The 17,099-nt window shown below is 40.8% G+C and overlaps 1 protein-coding gene across 2 annotated transcripts; it reads left to right on the forward strand.

The window, feature by feature from the left end:
* The first annotated feature begins 247 nt into the window (after positions 1-247).
* Positions 248-15,668, forward strand: LOC143127293 (C-type mannose receptor 2-like). Of its 2 annotated transcripts, XM_076288699.1 has the most exons (6): positions 248-323; positions 687-780; positions 7,200-7,574; positions 9,928-10,260; positions 13,240-13,334; positions 14,035-15,668. In XM_076288699.1, the coding sequence occupies exons 2-6, from the start codon at positions 744-746 to the stop codon at positions 14,167-14,169; spliced, it is 975 nt and encodes a 324-aa protein (XP_076144814.1). In that variant the 5' UTR covers positions 248-323; positions 687-743; the 3' UTR covers positions 14,170-15,668. The 2 variants fall into 2 exon arrangements, with proteins under 2 accessions (XP_076144814.1, XP_076144813.1); XM_076288698.1 differs by lacking the exons at positions 13,240-13,334; positions 14,035-15,668 and having other exon boundaries at positions 9,928-11,685.
* Positions 15,669-17,099: the final 1,431 nt, after the last annotated feature.

Consider the following 17,099-nt stretch of genomic DNA (forward strand, 5'->3'; position numbering starts at 1 on the left):
GAGCCCTGATGACTGAATCCTCTTTTTTTGTTTTTATGTCAGACTCCAGTGTCACCATAGGCCAAAGACATGTGTGTGTATGTGTGTTTGTGTGTGTGCGCCCACACTTGTGTGTGTGTGTGTTTGTGCGTGTGTCATATCCAATTAATGCGGAGGGAGGGGACTCATGACATTTTTTTACCCATGTTCATTATAACTGAAGCCATTTCATCACCTGGTGCTCATTGTGTCTTATGTGTACATACTAGTACATGATGCTACATTCTTTTACATGGGAAAACCAGCTTTGAAGGGCAACTATAATAAGAACCTGCGAAAACTAGGTGAGAGCAACAGAGTGGTACTTTCTGGGAATACAGCCTCCATTTTATTTTCTCTGTTTTTTTACATTTTGAGAGGCATGATATATAGATTTGAAGCAAACATTCTTTAAAGCTATTGACTATATGGAGGTGCTCAATTCAATGACTATGTTTACATGCACAACAATAATCCAAATATTGACCTTAATTCACATATTGCTTTTTCCAACTATGACCTTATTCGAGTTAAGGCAATCAGAAAATGCTGTTTGCATGGCAGTGTTTTCACAGTAGGCTATTGTCTTAATTGGGTTGACATATATGATATAAAATATTCAGGTTTATTAATTTTCATTCTTATCAATTTCCTCTCATGGCTTGCAGGCACTGAGAACACTACTGGCTTTGGCATTGCAGTGTGATAAACCGTTCCAGTCTGTGATGGCGACTGCTGTGGTTACCCTCCTTTTCCTCTCAGGTGAGGCAGAATTGTACCTGTGTGTCTTAGCCTGTGTGTGTGTGTGTGTGTGTGTGTGTATGTGTGTGTGTGTGTGTGTTAGAGGGAGAAAGATAAGTACAGTGTGCGCAGAGGTGGGCACAAATGCATGCTCCGACCGTAATAAACATTTTTTGAAAACCAATGCTAAAATGTTCAGTTGCACATGAGCTAAATAACCATATATATTCCCTGCGGTTGGCACCCCACTGAACTCTAGCTCTGCATAACCGGTGACAACCAACAAACTAAGCAAAGAAAATGTCTGTGTCTGAAGTTATCAAGATGTCATATAGGCCTGTAGGCATATTGCCCATTTTCAATTCTAAACAACCCAGCCCATGCCTGAATTCAGGCACAGTGCCTGAACACTTTAAGATATCACATTACTCCTTTCTGCTTTTTCACACTACTGGTTAGACGCAAACAGCATTTTGTTGTTTTTGTTACTTGTACTCTGCACAATGACAATAAAGTTGAAGCTAATCTAATCTAATCTAATATTTTCTGGATAAGTAACGGAAGGCAGTCTAAGGGAGAGTCCATGGGTAAACTATTTAGGAAAGCAGAGGGGAAACAAACAATTAAGCGATTTTTTGTTGTATTGTCACTACGTCGGAACAAATCACCCACCAAAAGGTGCACAGCACAATAAGAGTTCACAATAAGGGTTCACCCAGAAAAGGGGTTCAAATTGACTTCACTTGTCTCTATGGAAGTCTATGGTGTGGCTCTGTCCATTTATTTTGCTGTCTATGCCAGTGTTTCTCAAACTTTTTCAGACGAAGGACCACTTAACTTACTAACCAATAAAAAGAAATGCACGGACCACCTAGCTAAAATTAAAGATTAGACCTACTTCAACAGTATATTAGCCTACACAATAGGCCTACTCACTGAACCACCTTGGTTATCGTCTTTGCACTTTGCTTATTGTGTCCGAGGATTCATATGATTTAAACTGGCATATCTTACAGTGTTGCAGAACTGTTTGGATTTACATACAAGTTGGTTCAACATTGCAAACAGCTCATCTATATTATACTATATTTTACCACGTCTGCTCGTGGACCACTTGGGATAGCTTGCAGACCACCAGTGGTCCCCGGACCACACTTTGAGAAACACTGGTCTTTGCTATCAGCATGTGTAAGTGTAAGGCAGAAAGGTAAGAGGGAAGGGAGCGGAGGCTGCAGCCAGCCTTTCAGCGTCAGGCCGGAGCAGCAGAGTGAGCGAGTGAGCGGACTGGTGATTTACAGTTTTTCTCAGTCGCTTTGGTGCTTTTTTCAGATCAGAATTAAAATTCTCATAACTATTAGTTCAACCTCCACAACATTTAGTCATTTGTGCACATCATAGTAGCAATTTCTCCTTCCTCTGAACAAATTGCAAATGCTTTTGGACATGTATCTGTTGCTTTCATACAATTCTCTGCTGTTTTTTAACATTATCATTTGCTTATGTCATGTCAGTCAAAATGAACTATACTTATGGATGCTGAATAGTCGTTCCCAATAAAACTAATAGTCTTCATTTCATTGCTTGAGTCATTACATACAAAATTGTTGAACTAGTTATCAAATTCTGTCACAATGCTGTAGAATTTCAAAGAGCATACAGTAAAAAAGTACGTATTCAGTGTCTTGTACTCACTTACTCCCCTAACTACAGCAATGTGTAACTTTACTGTAGTTTTCAAATGGCTGTACAAGTACTGTATTGTGCTGTCTTGAGCATGTTCAGGTAGTGTCACCGAGTTCTGGCCTTTTTTTGCATTGGAAAACACTGAGAGAACTGTCATAATGAAAACATCTCGACTATCTTGTTCATAAACGATGGTGTCAAGACTTCTGATTTTGATGACACTGACAGTTTCATTGACATAAATACCTGCTTTTGAGGAATGGACTATCCATTTTGAGCAAGTGACGTGCTTTTGCAGGTCATCCACTAGGTTTTGCAGTTTGCACTAATTGTTTTGAGAAATGCACTAACTGCTGTGCAAATGTTAATAGTGATGTGAGAAAAGCACCAAAGCGACTGAGAAAAACTGTAAACACACTCCCATCAGCCCACCAAGCGTGACAGCTCCACCTAGAGGCGGCACAGAGAACAGCATCAGTAGATAATACAAGCAAGATCACCCATGCTGCAGGGCCAAGCCAGGAGGAGAGACACACCCTGCACCGCAAAGCTGGGCGATAAAGTACTCAAAGTACAAGTTACTTTCCATGTTTTTATTTTTAGTTGTTTTCTTTTTCGGAGTGTCTATTTACACCCCTGGTACGAATAGCCTTGGCCACAGCTGAGCTATTCACACCCTGTGACATAACAACAAAAATACGTTGCTCACTTGCACAAAAAACATGGCGGACATTCGTTTTTTCTTCAGCAGAATGTGAAGAATTCTGAAAGATTTCGGCACTAAAATCTGTTAAGATTAAGTTTTAGATTGAAAAGTTGTTTTTTATTTTCATAATCTTGGTTCAGTGAACAGATACAACCGTCAGTTTGTTAGTTAACAGAAATTTCGTGAATATGACGTTCAGGCCTATAAACTATAAGTTTACCTGCAAACACCATTTGCTTGTGGAAGAAGATAGTACAGTGGGCACAGACATGGGTTAGCACATGGGAGACTGGGGTTTGATTCCCATGTGATGCATTTTGGCAGAGTGAGTGTGTATGTGTACCAACGTCTCTGGAGAGAAGGTGCGCAATTTGAACAAGAAATCGGTTCTCAAACGGAAGTTTTGATTGCAACAATTAGCTAGTTCATGCACCAGGGTGTAAATAGCATACAGTACTATATACACCAGGGTACGAATATCATCCACTTCTAATTATAAATTGATGCAAACAGCATGGGACCTTATTTAGAGTGTCTATTACACAGCTGAGCAATTCACACCCTGTTACGTAACAACAAAAAAACATGTTGCTTGTTTTTTTTATTATTATTACATTGTGTGATCAATATGCCAGAATAAATGCACAGGGGTGCAAATAGCATACACTGATATTTGTACCAGACAGGGTATTAATAGAACACATTGCTGTGTGCACCGGGGTACGAATAGCATACATTGATATTTGTACCAGACGGGGTACTAATAGGACACATTGCTGTGTGCACCGGAGTACGAATAGCATACATTGATATTTGTACCAGACAGGGTACTAATAGAACACATTGCTGTGTTCACTGGGGTACAAATAGAATTCACTTCTAATTGCACCAGGGTACGAATAGAATACACTGCTAATTGTACCAGGGGTACAAATAGCCTTACCCTTTATTTTTATAGTTGTGCAGGACAGTGCAAAAAATATAAGGATGCTTGTGAGCTCTGATACGCAGCTAGCTAGTAATCCCTAGCCTGTGTAAGCAGATGCTTTTATCCAAAACGGCATACACTATATTTTAACCATGGACCAAATTAAACACATCAGATATGAACCATAAACAGGGTGATAAAACAAAAGCTACTGTAAATGCAATGTTATCACATATTTTCTAATTCTATTATATATTATTATATTAATTCTGAATTTAATGGATACAACATATTGATAATCAGATAGACCAGGCTGATGTCTGCTACATTTCTAACGAGCAGGTGACCAGCAGGGAAATCTGGATGAAGAAGCCTCTGTCTACCTACAGAAGCATAGCCTAAAAGCCTCTGTCGACCGTACAGAAGCATAGCCTCTATCGACCGTACAGAAGCATAACCTCTGTCGACCGTACAGAAGCATAACCTAAAAGCCTCTATCGACCGTACAGAAGCATAACCTAAAAGCCTCTGTCGACCGTACAGAAGCATAACCTCTGTCGACCGTACAGAAGCATAACCTAAAAGAAACCACCCATGGAGGTGATGTCTGTTACAAGCCTGGCTCAAAGCAAGCAACAGAGTAGGGAAAGGCCACATCGCTATAATAATCTCAAAATTTCAACTTTATATCTCAAAATTACGACTTTATTTCTCATAATTATGACTTTATATCTCATAATTATGACTTAGTATCTTATAATTATTACTTAGTATCAGAATCAGAATCAGGTTTATTGCCAAGTAGGTTTTCACATTCAAGGAATTTGCTTTGGTCTCAATGTGTATGACATGCAATAATTAAAATACATAAAATATATGACATAGTATCTCATAATTTTGACTTTGTATCTGGCAATTTATTTTTATTTCAAGTGGTGGAAACGGGGTTCCATAAGTTTACGCTGTGAAGTGTGCAGATTGCCGTAATGTGCTGTCTCTGCTGCTTTTGATCAGTCAGATTTTAAATCTCCTGTGGTTGATTGGACACATATAGTGTGTGATCAAATACATCAAATACATTGCCTGGATGGGAGTATACTTTGCTCAAAACCTGTATATAGTACATCATTTAGAATTGATTGCGCCTTGCCAGAAGTGCAAGACGCCCATGTTGTATGAACTAATGCACCTCCACACCGTCATAGATGTTGGGTTTAGAACTGAGCGCTAAAATAAGTTGGATAGGTTGGATACTTGGATAGGCCCTGTCCTCTGTAGCCCAGGTGAGTCCATACTTTCCAAAACAAATTGCATTGACAATGGTTATCAGAGGTTTTCCTGAACCCATACAATTCTTTTCTTTACTTAAACAGGTCTGGTTTTAATGCAGTGTGCCTGCATTAACACACAACTTCTTGTACAGGCCATGGCTATCTCCAAGCTGGACTATTGTAATTCACTGTTAGCTGGCCTACCTGGTTATATAGTAAGATTGTTACTGTTTCAGAATGCTGCAGCACGTTTGGTCATAAATCAGCCAAAGAGGACACACTCTCCTAGTTACTCTCCACTGGCTCCCTATAGTGGCCAGAATATAAATCTCTCACTTTGGCCTATAGGACACTGACTGGATCTGCTCCCTAATTCAGTGATCAAGATCCCCAACCGCCCACTGTGGTCTTCTGATGTGTCGACCAGTCATAAATGCTAGGTCAGATTCAAGACTCTTCCTCAATGGTTCCTTGTTAGTAGAATTAGTTCAGTGCTCTCCGTTCCTGTGATAGTTTTGGGTCTTTCAAGAGGGGTCTAAAGGCATATCTGTTCAACATGCACTTAGCTTATTAAGCGTTTCTTATGTGTTATGGTTTGTATATTACTGTAAATTGTCTAGGGGTTAACTAAATTAATGCCCTCTACAACATACAACACATAAAACACAAACATGAACAAAACCTAACCGCACCCTACACGCTAGCCCTAAGTGTGTTGCACAACTTGGAAGGAGGTCGATGCGTGTGTGTGTGTGTGTGTGTGTGTGTGTGTGTGTCAGCTTGGCAGGAGCCTCAGTGAGTGGTCAACATACCAATGGAGTGCTGGCACTCCTTGCCCAGTGCTCCTCCGATTAGATTGGCCAGCACAAGCTGTTTGGGTGATTTTAAATTTAAATTAAAATTTTCAAGTTTTATTTCCTGTCAGTGGTGTCAAATCCAACAGAAATCCATAATCCAAATGTCACGGGTTTCCTCATATGGAGAAAAACCTGGGCCCTGCTTCCACAGCAGGCCTAAACTTTTGATTGTACAACAGGACTGCTTTTACCCAATAGACCTCTGAAGTTCGCCTACAAAAAAGCTGCCGTCTTTGAGATCTGGTATCTTTCGATTTTTGCCTTCGAGTGGCTCCTTTTTTTGCTCCATTTTTGCTACCCCAGAGCTAACTTGCAAAGTAGCTTGCCATAGGTTCAATTGATACCCGGATCTCCTTATATGGGCAAAATATGGCAGCTTTGGTTCTTTTTTGTACGTGATCATCAGAAGTCTATTAGCCACAGGTAGGCTAGTGACATCACTGAAGCTCCTTCTGTCAGTCAGTGCTTCCCCTACCATGTGACCTAAGACATATTAGTCCATTGACAGTGCAGTGGACATTAAAGCTGCAGTTGGCAAGATTTTTTTGAACATATTCACTGAAACCGACACTATGCTCCAACAGAACAACATAAATCAGCCGGTTTCAGAGAAAAACCTGCACTTCTACCTCCACCTAGAGCTTGTTATTTGTTTTGCAAAAGTCCACAGCTCCTGGTTCTTCTGGTTCAATCAAAGCAGAGCTGTGTGAGATCTGACTGTCAATCACAGTCTGGTGCAGTCTGGTGTGCACTGACGAGCACAAACTCGATGAGAGGGTGCTCGGTGGTAGTGGGGGAGGGGCATGAGAGTTGTAAACAATCAAAAATTCAAGTCCCCTCAATCTGTCAGTCTTGCCACCTGCAGCTTTAAAGATAAGAACCATTACAGAAATCTGTAATTTTATTACACACCTTTTTCTCAGTAACTGTAACCGATTAGTGTTTTGTGATTTAAGTATCTAATTAATTATTCCCAACCCTGAATCTGTCAACAGGTCTCTTCTCCTCTTGTCACGGCCAGGCTGGTCAGTACCACTACGTGTCTAATCAACTCAACTGGACTGAAGCACAGAATTACTGCAGGACACACTACAGTGACCTGGTCACCATCAGAAGCCAAGCGGAACACACCAGATTTAAGACGTATTTAGGTGATCAAGGAAAAAAGTCTATCTGGATAGGGTTGTATAATGACATAAAGAGCTGGAGATGGTCTCTTGATGACAATGGTTTGGAGCAGATAGGTTTTAGCAACTGGAGCAAAGGAGAGCCTGACAACAAATTAGGTGTTCAGAGTTGTGGTGACTTCTATGACGGCGCCTGGTCTGACACATCCTGCACCATCCAATATCCTTTTATCTGCTATGATGGTGAGTAGGCCATACTATTCCATAGTTCAGGGTACTATCCCTACACTTATGTATACTATTCTATTCAACTACATCAATCTTATTGTGAATCTGATGAAATATCTAGGAATCGTGAAGCTAAAACCAGTAAAATAGCCATTCTTTCTATTGCCAGATAGTGGCACTATGCCTGGCATACATTTGTGGCATGTGAATAGCATCATTCTGATAATAATGACACGTTTCAACATATCAACTTTTCCTTCACAATTAAACATCTTGATATCATGTATGGCAAATTTTACATGAATCGGAAGAACAGTCAAGGAAAGGTGTGTCAAAAATTGATCATGTGAGACCAGTGAGACCATTCTTCCAGTTTCCAGATGGTGGCGCTATGTCAAATATGCATTGTGGGCATATGAATATCATCATTACCATAATTTTCAATAATTTGTGAAGTTTGATCCCTGTACCAATGCATGGGCAATTTATGACACATTTCCTGTTTATCTGGTGAGATATTTAAATTCATCGTACCGCCGTCTTAGCTTATTACAACATTTCAAAAAAAGCTTCACCATTTAGAATAAAAAACATCTTGACATCAACTATACTAACTTTGACATGAATCGGATATCATCTAGAAAAAGTGCATAAAAATAGATCATGGCGTCACAATGCACAAAAAGTTGTTTGTCTTGAAGCTTTACAAGCCTACTAAATTTGGCATGTGTAGCTAAAACTACAACCCCAAATCAGAAAAAGTTGGGACGTTGTGTAAAATGCGAATAAAAACAGAATGTAATAATCTGCAAATCTCGTAAACTAATATTTACCTGCAAAAAGGACTGAGACAACATATCAAATGTTGAAATTGACACATTTGAATATTTCATGGAACATATATGTTGAATATGATACCAGCAACACATTTCAAAAAAGTTGGGACAGGGCAACAAAATGCTGGAAAAGTTGTGTAATGATAAAGAAAACAAAATGAGGAATGTTTCACAACTAATTAGGGTAACCGGCAACATGATTGGGTATGAAAAAGAGCATCCCAGAGAGGCAGAGGCTGAAGTGTATTGGTAGAAGAGTATTCATCACTCTGTGTAAACCTGTGTGGAAAATTATGAAACAATGCCATTTTCATTGAATTCAATTTAATTAAATGAATTTCAATGAATATCATTAACATATGAATCCATAGAAATCTTTGCAAATAAGGAATAGAGCTGAAAAACAATATTGGATGGCGGTGGTCTTTTAGAGCTCAGATGGCACTGCATTAAAACCAGAGGTAAAGTGGGAAAAGGTCCTGCGGTTAGACCAATCAATTATTTTTGGAAATCATGGAGTCATCTGGGCTAAAAAGGAGAGGGGCCTATCCAAGTATTCAACCTATACAATGTTTTTAGTGCTCAGTTCGAAACCCAACATCTATGACGGTGTGGAGGTACATTAGTATGGACATCTTGTATCCTGATCAAGTTGCTCTGTATGTTTGTCCCTGTATGTACTTATTTGAATGTGTTTATTATGCCATGTTTGTTTGAATCTGTTATTAGTTTATAGAGGAATATTATCATTTTGTCTCAGAGTCTGTGTTGTGAATTATGTGTTAATTGTTTGTTGTGTGTTCACCTGTAATTAAGAATGGTGCTGGTCACCATATATGTTCACCTCTGTCAGTTTTGGTCAGTGCTAGTCTAGTCCAGTCCTGTGTGTTTGACGTGTAGGCCTAGTGACTCTGAGATAGTTAAACAGAACTGTTTATTCCATAGTTATGTTTTTTTGCATAGCTATTTAGAATTATTTTCATTTTTGCTTAGTATATTCCCCTTAATCACCTGTACTTGCTTGCTGTGATTTGGTAAGCCTTAAAATTAAATTAACAATTTACACCGCATCGCTGCTGTTCCTCTGTGGCCAAAACCCAAAAAGAAGACCAAACTCAAAACAGTTCCGTCACACAGAGTATAGCCTACATGCATCTGCACTTACCTATTATTTGAACTCATAGGCAAAGTGAAACTAACTTCACCGTGGTATCATAGTCAATGGTGAAAAAATCCTTACTTTACTGAGTATAAGATAAGAATAAGCGCCACCTTGTGCCGGGTGCACAATATGGCCCATTCTGTTTTTTTATTCGCATTTTATACAACGGCCCAACTTTTTCTGATTTGGTGTTGTAAATGCCAACCACGTAACACAATGACATAAATATGGAGCAGGGCCCAGCCTTTATGAGTATTCACTGTGACAATGGACCTTTCCAGTCTGTCAATCATAATAATAAAAAAAAAAAAATCAAATTGCAGTTTAATTACAATTACATTTTAAAAATATGTTTATTATTTAACGCCAGAAAAAGAGAGCGCAGCAAAATACATCCTCATCTCCAAGCCGAAGTCCTGGAATGATGCACAGGAGTACTGCCGTGAGCATCACACAGACCTGGCCAGCTCCAGGAACCAGGAGGAGAACCGGTGGTTGGCAAGTTCATCTGATAACAGAACAGTGTGGATCGGTCTGTTCAGGGACACCTGGAAGTGGTCTGACCAGAGCAAGATCAGGTTCACAGCCTGGCACCCGAACTACCCGAGCAATAACAGGGTCAATGATGACTGTGCTGGTTATTCAAATGGCTATTGGTATGACAGATTGTGCCCAAACAGATACAACTTTGTTTGTCAGAGTGGTAAGTGTTCTACAAGCATGCACTTAAATTATCTGTGTTTACAGTGTTTCTTTTGTGTCAGATCACAGATTGGGAATCAAGAGCAGATCCAGTCAAACTCGCAGAGAACAAATTTATTTAACAATAATTCAGACGGCAGGCAAAAACACAGTACAGGAACAGGCAGAGTTCATAGGCAGACAGGCAGTCAGGTACAGGCAAACAATCCAGACAGGGCAGGCCGAGGACTTGTTCAGAGACAGGCAGAGTTCACAGGCAGGCAGGCAGGCAGACAGACAGATTCAGGCAAACAATCCAAAACGACAGGCAGAAGGCTTGGTCAAAAACAGGCAGGGTCCAGGGGCCTATTGCACAAAACTAGGATAAGGGATTAAGCCGGGATATCTTGGTTATCCTGGCTCAATTTATCCGTGATCCAGTTGCACAAAAGCGGGATAGGGGGCAGCAGGATATGTTATGGTATAAGTTACCATGGCGATTTATTCTGTGGAGCTAGCCTGCTCCAGACCAGGCTAAGTTCCAGGATCTATTTAATCTCATCCCTTATCTCAGTCAGCAGTCACCACAAACGGAAACCAATAGTTATTCCACTGCCCACTACACATTGTTATCAATATCACATATACCTAGACCCACTGTCATTAAACAGTTTGTGATCATTAATTAACTTTTACATACTCGCCATTCCCGACCGGTCATGCGACAATGTGACGTCACGGGAGTGCCTAACCATTTCACGCGTGGTGGTCGCGGAACTAGTTGCAATATTCTTCTTAACAGAGGTGTTGCTGTTTGTTGCTGTTGTGAGAAGGCTATCTACCTACTTCACACCGTAGAAGAAGCAATGAAGCCGCTCTAGGTGCCATGGTGAATCAGTGAATCTGTGATCGGTGGCGGGGTCTATTTGAGGGAGCGGTGAGCGCGCACTTATCCAGGATAGGTTTCACTTGGCTTGATGAATCCGTGTCTGCTCATCCTGGCTTGCTCGTTGTGCAACCAATTAAGCCTGTACGCTCTTGTTTTGGATTCATTGAGCGCAGCTCAGTAACTTATCCCGGATGTCTTAATTCTGCTTTTGTGCAACAGGCCCTAGAACTGGAAAAAAGTTAGTCTTTCTACTCACAAAATAAGTCCAGCAACAAACAGCATAAACTGTGAAGATCCGACAAACTAAATTAAAAAAGGCAGGGTTTAACTACCCAAACTGATTGACACAATAAGGGACAGGTGAACAGACAAAATGGAGGGAAAAGTACAAAGACAGGAAGTTGCCCAAATAAGGTTATGGGCGTGGCACTGAACACATGACAGCACATGGGTTAATCAACAAAACAAACAAAACAAAGAACTGTCATCACATTGACAGGTAGGGGGAGACAAAAACTAAAGTCCAGGTGAGGATCCTGACATTTTGTGATTGCTTAAACACAGAAATGTATGCCCCAGCTGTGGCACAACTGGCTGGGACACCTGCACCATACGCCGGCGACCCGGGTTCGATTCCCCCCCCCCCCCCCCGTGGTCCTTTCCAGATCCCACCCCTGCTCTCTCTCCCATTCGCTTTCTGTCACTCTCCACTATCATTAAAAAGGCCAAAAAAAAAACACACACACAAAAATGTAATGAAACCCACCGGCAAAACCTCAACACACATCTGCACAACTAGAATATAGAATAGACCCGTAAGCACATTCTCAGCCTCGCTTTTTTTTGAAACACTAAACACATCTCTACTTTAGACACAGAAGTCTAACATAATGTCACTCCTTTGCCATTTCAAGATACTGGCTTTCAAAATACCACACTCATTTGATTAAACACAGCCACCAGGTGTAAAGACACTTAGGCACGAAGGTAACAGGTGAGTTTGCATGTCTTCAACTGAAATTGAAATCAACCAACATTTCAGTGAGAGGAAGAGTGAGAATGAGAGGCGTTAGGGGGTAAAGAGAGGTATATGAGCCATGCAGTGGGTTAAGCCAGTGGTTTTCAAAGTGGGGGCCGCGAAGGGGTGCCAGGGGGGCCTCAGCAAGTTGGAAGGAAAAATAAAAGCAACAAATAAATACATTTGAAAAATTTAAAATATACCTATTACTATGAGGGTTGTTATACAATGCCATTATAATCATTTGTCGCATATCTGAACATTATATTTTCCATGATAATGACTGGGAGTAATAGTAAAGTGATAGCTCTCTAGCAGAAAGCCCCAATGCAATTTTTACACACTGCTCCATCGCAAAGTGCTTGTGGCTAAAATAATTATTAGGATTAGCTATGTATTTTTACATTTTCCGTAGTATTGTCGATGGGTTTAATAACACATCAAGGGGGTCCTTGGCCAGAACCTAGTAGTATTTGGGGGGCCTTGTCGTGGAAAAGTTTGGGAACCCCTGGGTTAAGCCATTTGACCAAAATAATGCAGGGAAAGGATGCTGTTTGTGAAAGGATGCTGTTGTTTTTAAAAGGATTTAGTTTGTTTTTAAATATACTGTACAATATATGTTCTGCTCTGATTCCCAGTGCAAAATGCACCCTTGCAGAAATGGAAATGTATTGAATTAATTCATAATGTGGACAGAAAAAAAGTGCTTCGTGTATAGGCCTGACCAGATGTAGGCCTACTTTTAATTATCCTCTAGTCATGTGCTAACAATGTCTATAAAAAAAATCATGCCAACACTAGAAACCGTAGAAATGTGAAATGTGTTCAGTATTGAGTACAGTAGTATGTAACTGAACAGAATTATATGATTTGTGTGTGTGCGAACAACAAAATAGAGGTTTTTCTTTTTTCTTTTTGACTGAATTGTTTCATTTAGCAATTAGTTAATTAGGTCAATTAGTTGACCAACAACCTGCAACAAACTTTACATAGGGTGTGTGTCTGCGTGTGTGTGTGTGTGTGTGTGTGTGTGTGTGTGTGTGTCTGCGTGTGCGTGTGTGTGTGTGTGTGTGTGTGTGAACATTTCTCTACAGCCACACCACACAGGCAGGTGGTGAAGGTAACCATCAAGACGGACTCCCCTCTCAAGATGGAAGATCCTGCTGTCCAGGCTGCCATCACCGAGCAGGTACAGTAAATCCTTCCACTCTTCAGGAGACAACAGCTATCAGTATAAACAGCCACTGGGTCAAGGGAAGACACTTGTGAAATGAATGACCTAATAATGCTATCAATTATGTATAAAGGGCAGCCGTGGCCTACTGGTTAGTGCTTCGGACCTGTAACCGGAGGGTTGCCGGTTCGAACCCCGACCAGTAGGCACGGCTGAAATGCCCTTGAGTAAGGCACCTAACCTGGTCACTGCTCCCCGAGCGCTGCTGTTGTTGCAGGCAGCTCACTGCGCCGGAATTAGTGTGTGATTCACCTCACTGTGTGTTCACTGTGTGCTGAGTGTGTTTCACTAATTCACAGATTGGGATAAATGCAGAGACCAAATTTCCCTCACGGGATCAAAAGAGTATATGTACTTATACATGGCTATTGAAAGTCTAAAATGGCCGTCCATCTGACAGCTGTTGAATGCCTGGCTCAGTGGCTCATCGGCCACGCAGGGCTACTCTCTCCACTCTGTCACTCAGACTTAATCAAAGCTATCAGTATGTCTATGCTACCAGTTGTCATTTTCATCCAAAAAGTAAACATTTGCGCCATCACATTTTCACAGGCAAGATGATGCAGCCTTTATCCCCCCCCCGCCCCCCCCTATGGTTCATTCTTCAAAATATATGCATTTTTTCCTACGCATCTCTCTCCTCTCACCTCCTCAGATTCACCAGAAGCTCCTGGCGGAGGGCCAGCCGGTGACTCGTGTCACCTGGAGACAGCAGCCAGATGGGAATGTCCTTAACGAGAAGAAAACCAAGAAGGCAAACAAGAAACGAGACAAGAGAGACGAACTTTGAGTGCTGCCAATCATTAAAGGTCCTATAGACAGACAGTGATTTATTTAAACTTTTGATCCGTTTTACAGTTTTTCTCAGTCGCTTTGGTGCTTTTCTCACATACATTTGCACAGCAGTTGGTGCATTTCTCAAAACAATTAGTGCAAACTGCAAAACCTAGTGGATAACCTGCAAAAAAGGAAATCACTTGCTCAAAATGGATAGTCCATTCCTCAAAAGCAAGTATTTATGTCAATGAAACTGCCAGTGACATCAAAATGAGAAGTCTTGACACCATTGTTTATGAACAAGATAGTCAAATGGCTTTGTCATGTTTTCATTACGACACTTTATGCTCTCAGTGTTTTCTCATGCAAAAAAAGGTCAGAACTCAGTGACACTACCTGAAAATGCTCAAGACAGCACTATACAGTACTTGTACAGCCATTTGAAAACTACAGTAAAGTTACAAATTGCTGTAGTTAGGGGAGTAAGTGAGTACAAGACACTGAATATGTACGTTTCACAGTTTTACTGTATGCACTTTGCAATTCTACAGCATTGTGACAGAATTTGATAACTAGTTCACCAATTTTGTATGTAATGACTCAAGCAATGAAATGAAGACTATTCGTTTTATTGGGAACGACTATTCAGCATCTATAAGTATAGTTCATTTTGACTGACATGACAAAGCAACTGATACATGTTCAAAAGCATTTGCAATTTGTTCAGAGGAAGGAGAAATTGCTACTATGATGTGCACAAATGACTAAATGTTGTGGAGGTTGAACTAATAGTTATGAGAATTTTCATTCTGATCTGAGAAAAGCACCAAAGCGACTGAGAAAAACTGTAATATGTATGAGTCTATTATTAGATCTATTTAATTATTTGATCTATTTAAAATTTATTTAAAAGTGCATTTATCAAATATATGGCCATAGTTGTAGGCCTGGGTGAACTGGGTGAAATTTGAATTTGCTGTGCAGGTTGGCCTGGAAAGGAGACATCCGTTTCTGATTCACCAAAAACTCAGGAACGTACACTTTATTTTGGAATTGAGTAAACAGCTGCATTCAAAACCTTTGTTTACAAGGAAGATTGTTTGCTGAACTTCTGAAACGATTTTGTATGACTTTAATGCATAAATTTAAGTTTAATTTCACTGGTAACACCTGTGGAAGTAGTAGCCTAAAACAGCAAGTTTGGAAATGGCGTCAACGGGCTCTTTTCCAGAAGGACCAGTAGAGCAAATTCAAATTCGCTTACAGGTTTATCTGGGTTCATCTATCTATCTATCGTCATGTTTCATAGCAGGTGTTCCATCCATGGAAATGTTTTTTTTTACTTTACTGAGATATATTTATGTGGTGTGAATCAAGTGTGACTTTTTCATTTAATTTTTCATTTTCATTCTGTAACTCTTTTTTATTTTGTGTGAGTAAACTCTCTTTCTCTCTCTCTCTCTCACACACAGACACACACACACACACACACACACACACATGCACATGCACACAGCACACACACACTGTGTATAAATATCAGATGAAAAGCCATCTGGGGCCTATTGCACAAAACTAGGATAAGGGATTAAGCCGGGATATCTTTAGCCTAGAAATCTAGACGCACCCTAGCCAGGCTAGGATATCTTGGTTATCCTGGCTCAATTTATCCGTGATCCAGTTCATAGGCAGACAGGCAGTCAGGTACAGGCAAACAATCCAGACAGGGCAGGCCGAGGACTTGTTCAGAGACAGGCAGAGTTCACAGGCAGGCAGGCAGACAGATTCAGGCAAACAATCCAAAACGACAGGCAGAAGGCTTGGTCAAAAACAGGCAGGGTCCAGGGGCCTATTGCACAAAACTAGGATAAGGGATTAAGCCGGGATATCTTGGTTATCCTGGCTCAATTTATCCGTGATCCAGTTGCACAAACGCGGGATAGGGGGCAGCAGGATATGTTATGGTATAAGTTACCATGGCGATTTATTCTGTGGAGCTAGCCTGCTCCAGACCAGGCTAAATTCCAGGATCTATTTAATCTCATCCCTTATCTCAGTCAGCAGTCACCACAAACGGAAACCAATAATTTTTCCACTGCCCACTACACATTGTTATCACATATACCTAGACCCACTGTCATTATTTAAACGTTTGTGATCATTAATTAACTTTTACATGTTCGCCATTCCCGACCTGTCATGCGACAATGTGATGTCATGGGAGTGCCTAACCATTTCACACGTGGTGGTCGCGGAACTAGTTGCAATATTCTCCTTAACAGAGGTGTTGCTATTTGTTGCTGTTGTGAAAAGGCTATCGCTACCTACTTCACACCGTAGAAGAAGCAATGAAGCCGCTAGTTGCCATGGTGAATCAGTGAATCTGTGATCGGTGGCGGGGTCTATTTGAGGGAGCCGTGAGCGCGCACTTATCCAGGATAGGTTTCACCTGGCTTGATGAATCCGTGTCTGCTCATCCTGGCTTGGTCTTTGTGCAACCAATTAAGCCTGTACGCTCTTGTTTTGGATTCATTGAGCGCAGCTCAGTAACTTATCCCGGATGTCTTAATTCTGCTTTTGTGCAACGGACCCCAGGGGGATATTCCATCAACCTCGCTAATGAAGGCGGCGCTTAACAGAAATAGCCTGGCTTGAACTAGCGTAGACTTTCACTTGGGGCTGAAGCCGTTCCGTTCAAGTTAGCGGCATTGGTCTCGTTTACTCAAGCGAGGTTGAAGTCAGCTTCATCTCTGCTCGTGCACGAGGTAGAACAGTAGACCAAAACAGTAGATTGACGAAAAGAGGATATATGTCGTAAAATTAAGACAATACTAGACGATTTTTGTTCGATTTGGCAAGCGCCATCTACAGGATTTTCATTGAAAGTCATCAAATTTAACATCGAGAGAAAAAATAGATTACCTAGGCTACTGTAGAAATGGG

This window comes from Alosa pseudoharengus, unplaced genomic scaffold (assembly GCF_046254945.1).
Source record: "Alosa pseudoharengus isolate Yale_2024_CS ecotype anadromous, Long Island Sound unplaced genomic scaffold, YU_APseudo_1.1 YU_APseudo_1.1_scf_17, whole genome shotgun sequence".
Taxonomy (NCBI): Eukaryota; Metazoa; Chordata; class Actinopteri; order Clupeiformes; family Clupeidae; genus Alosa; species Alosa pseudoharengus.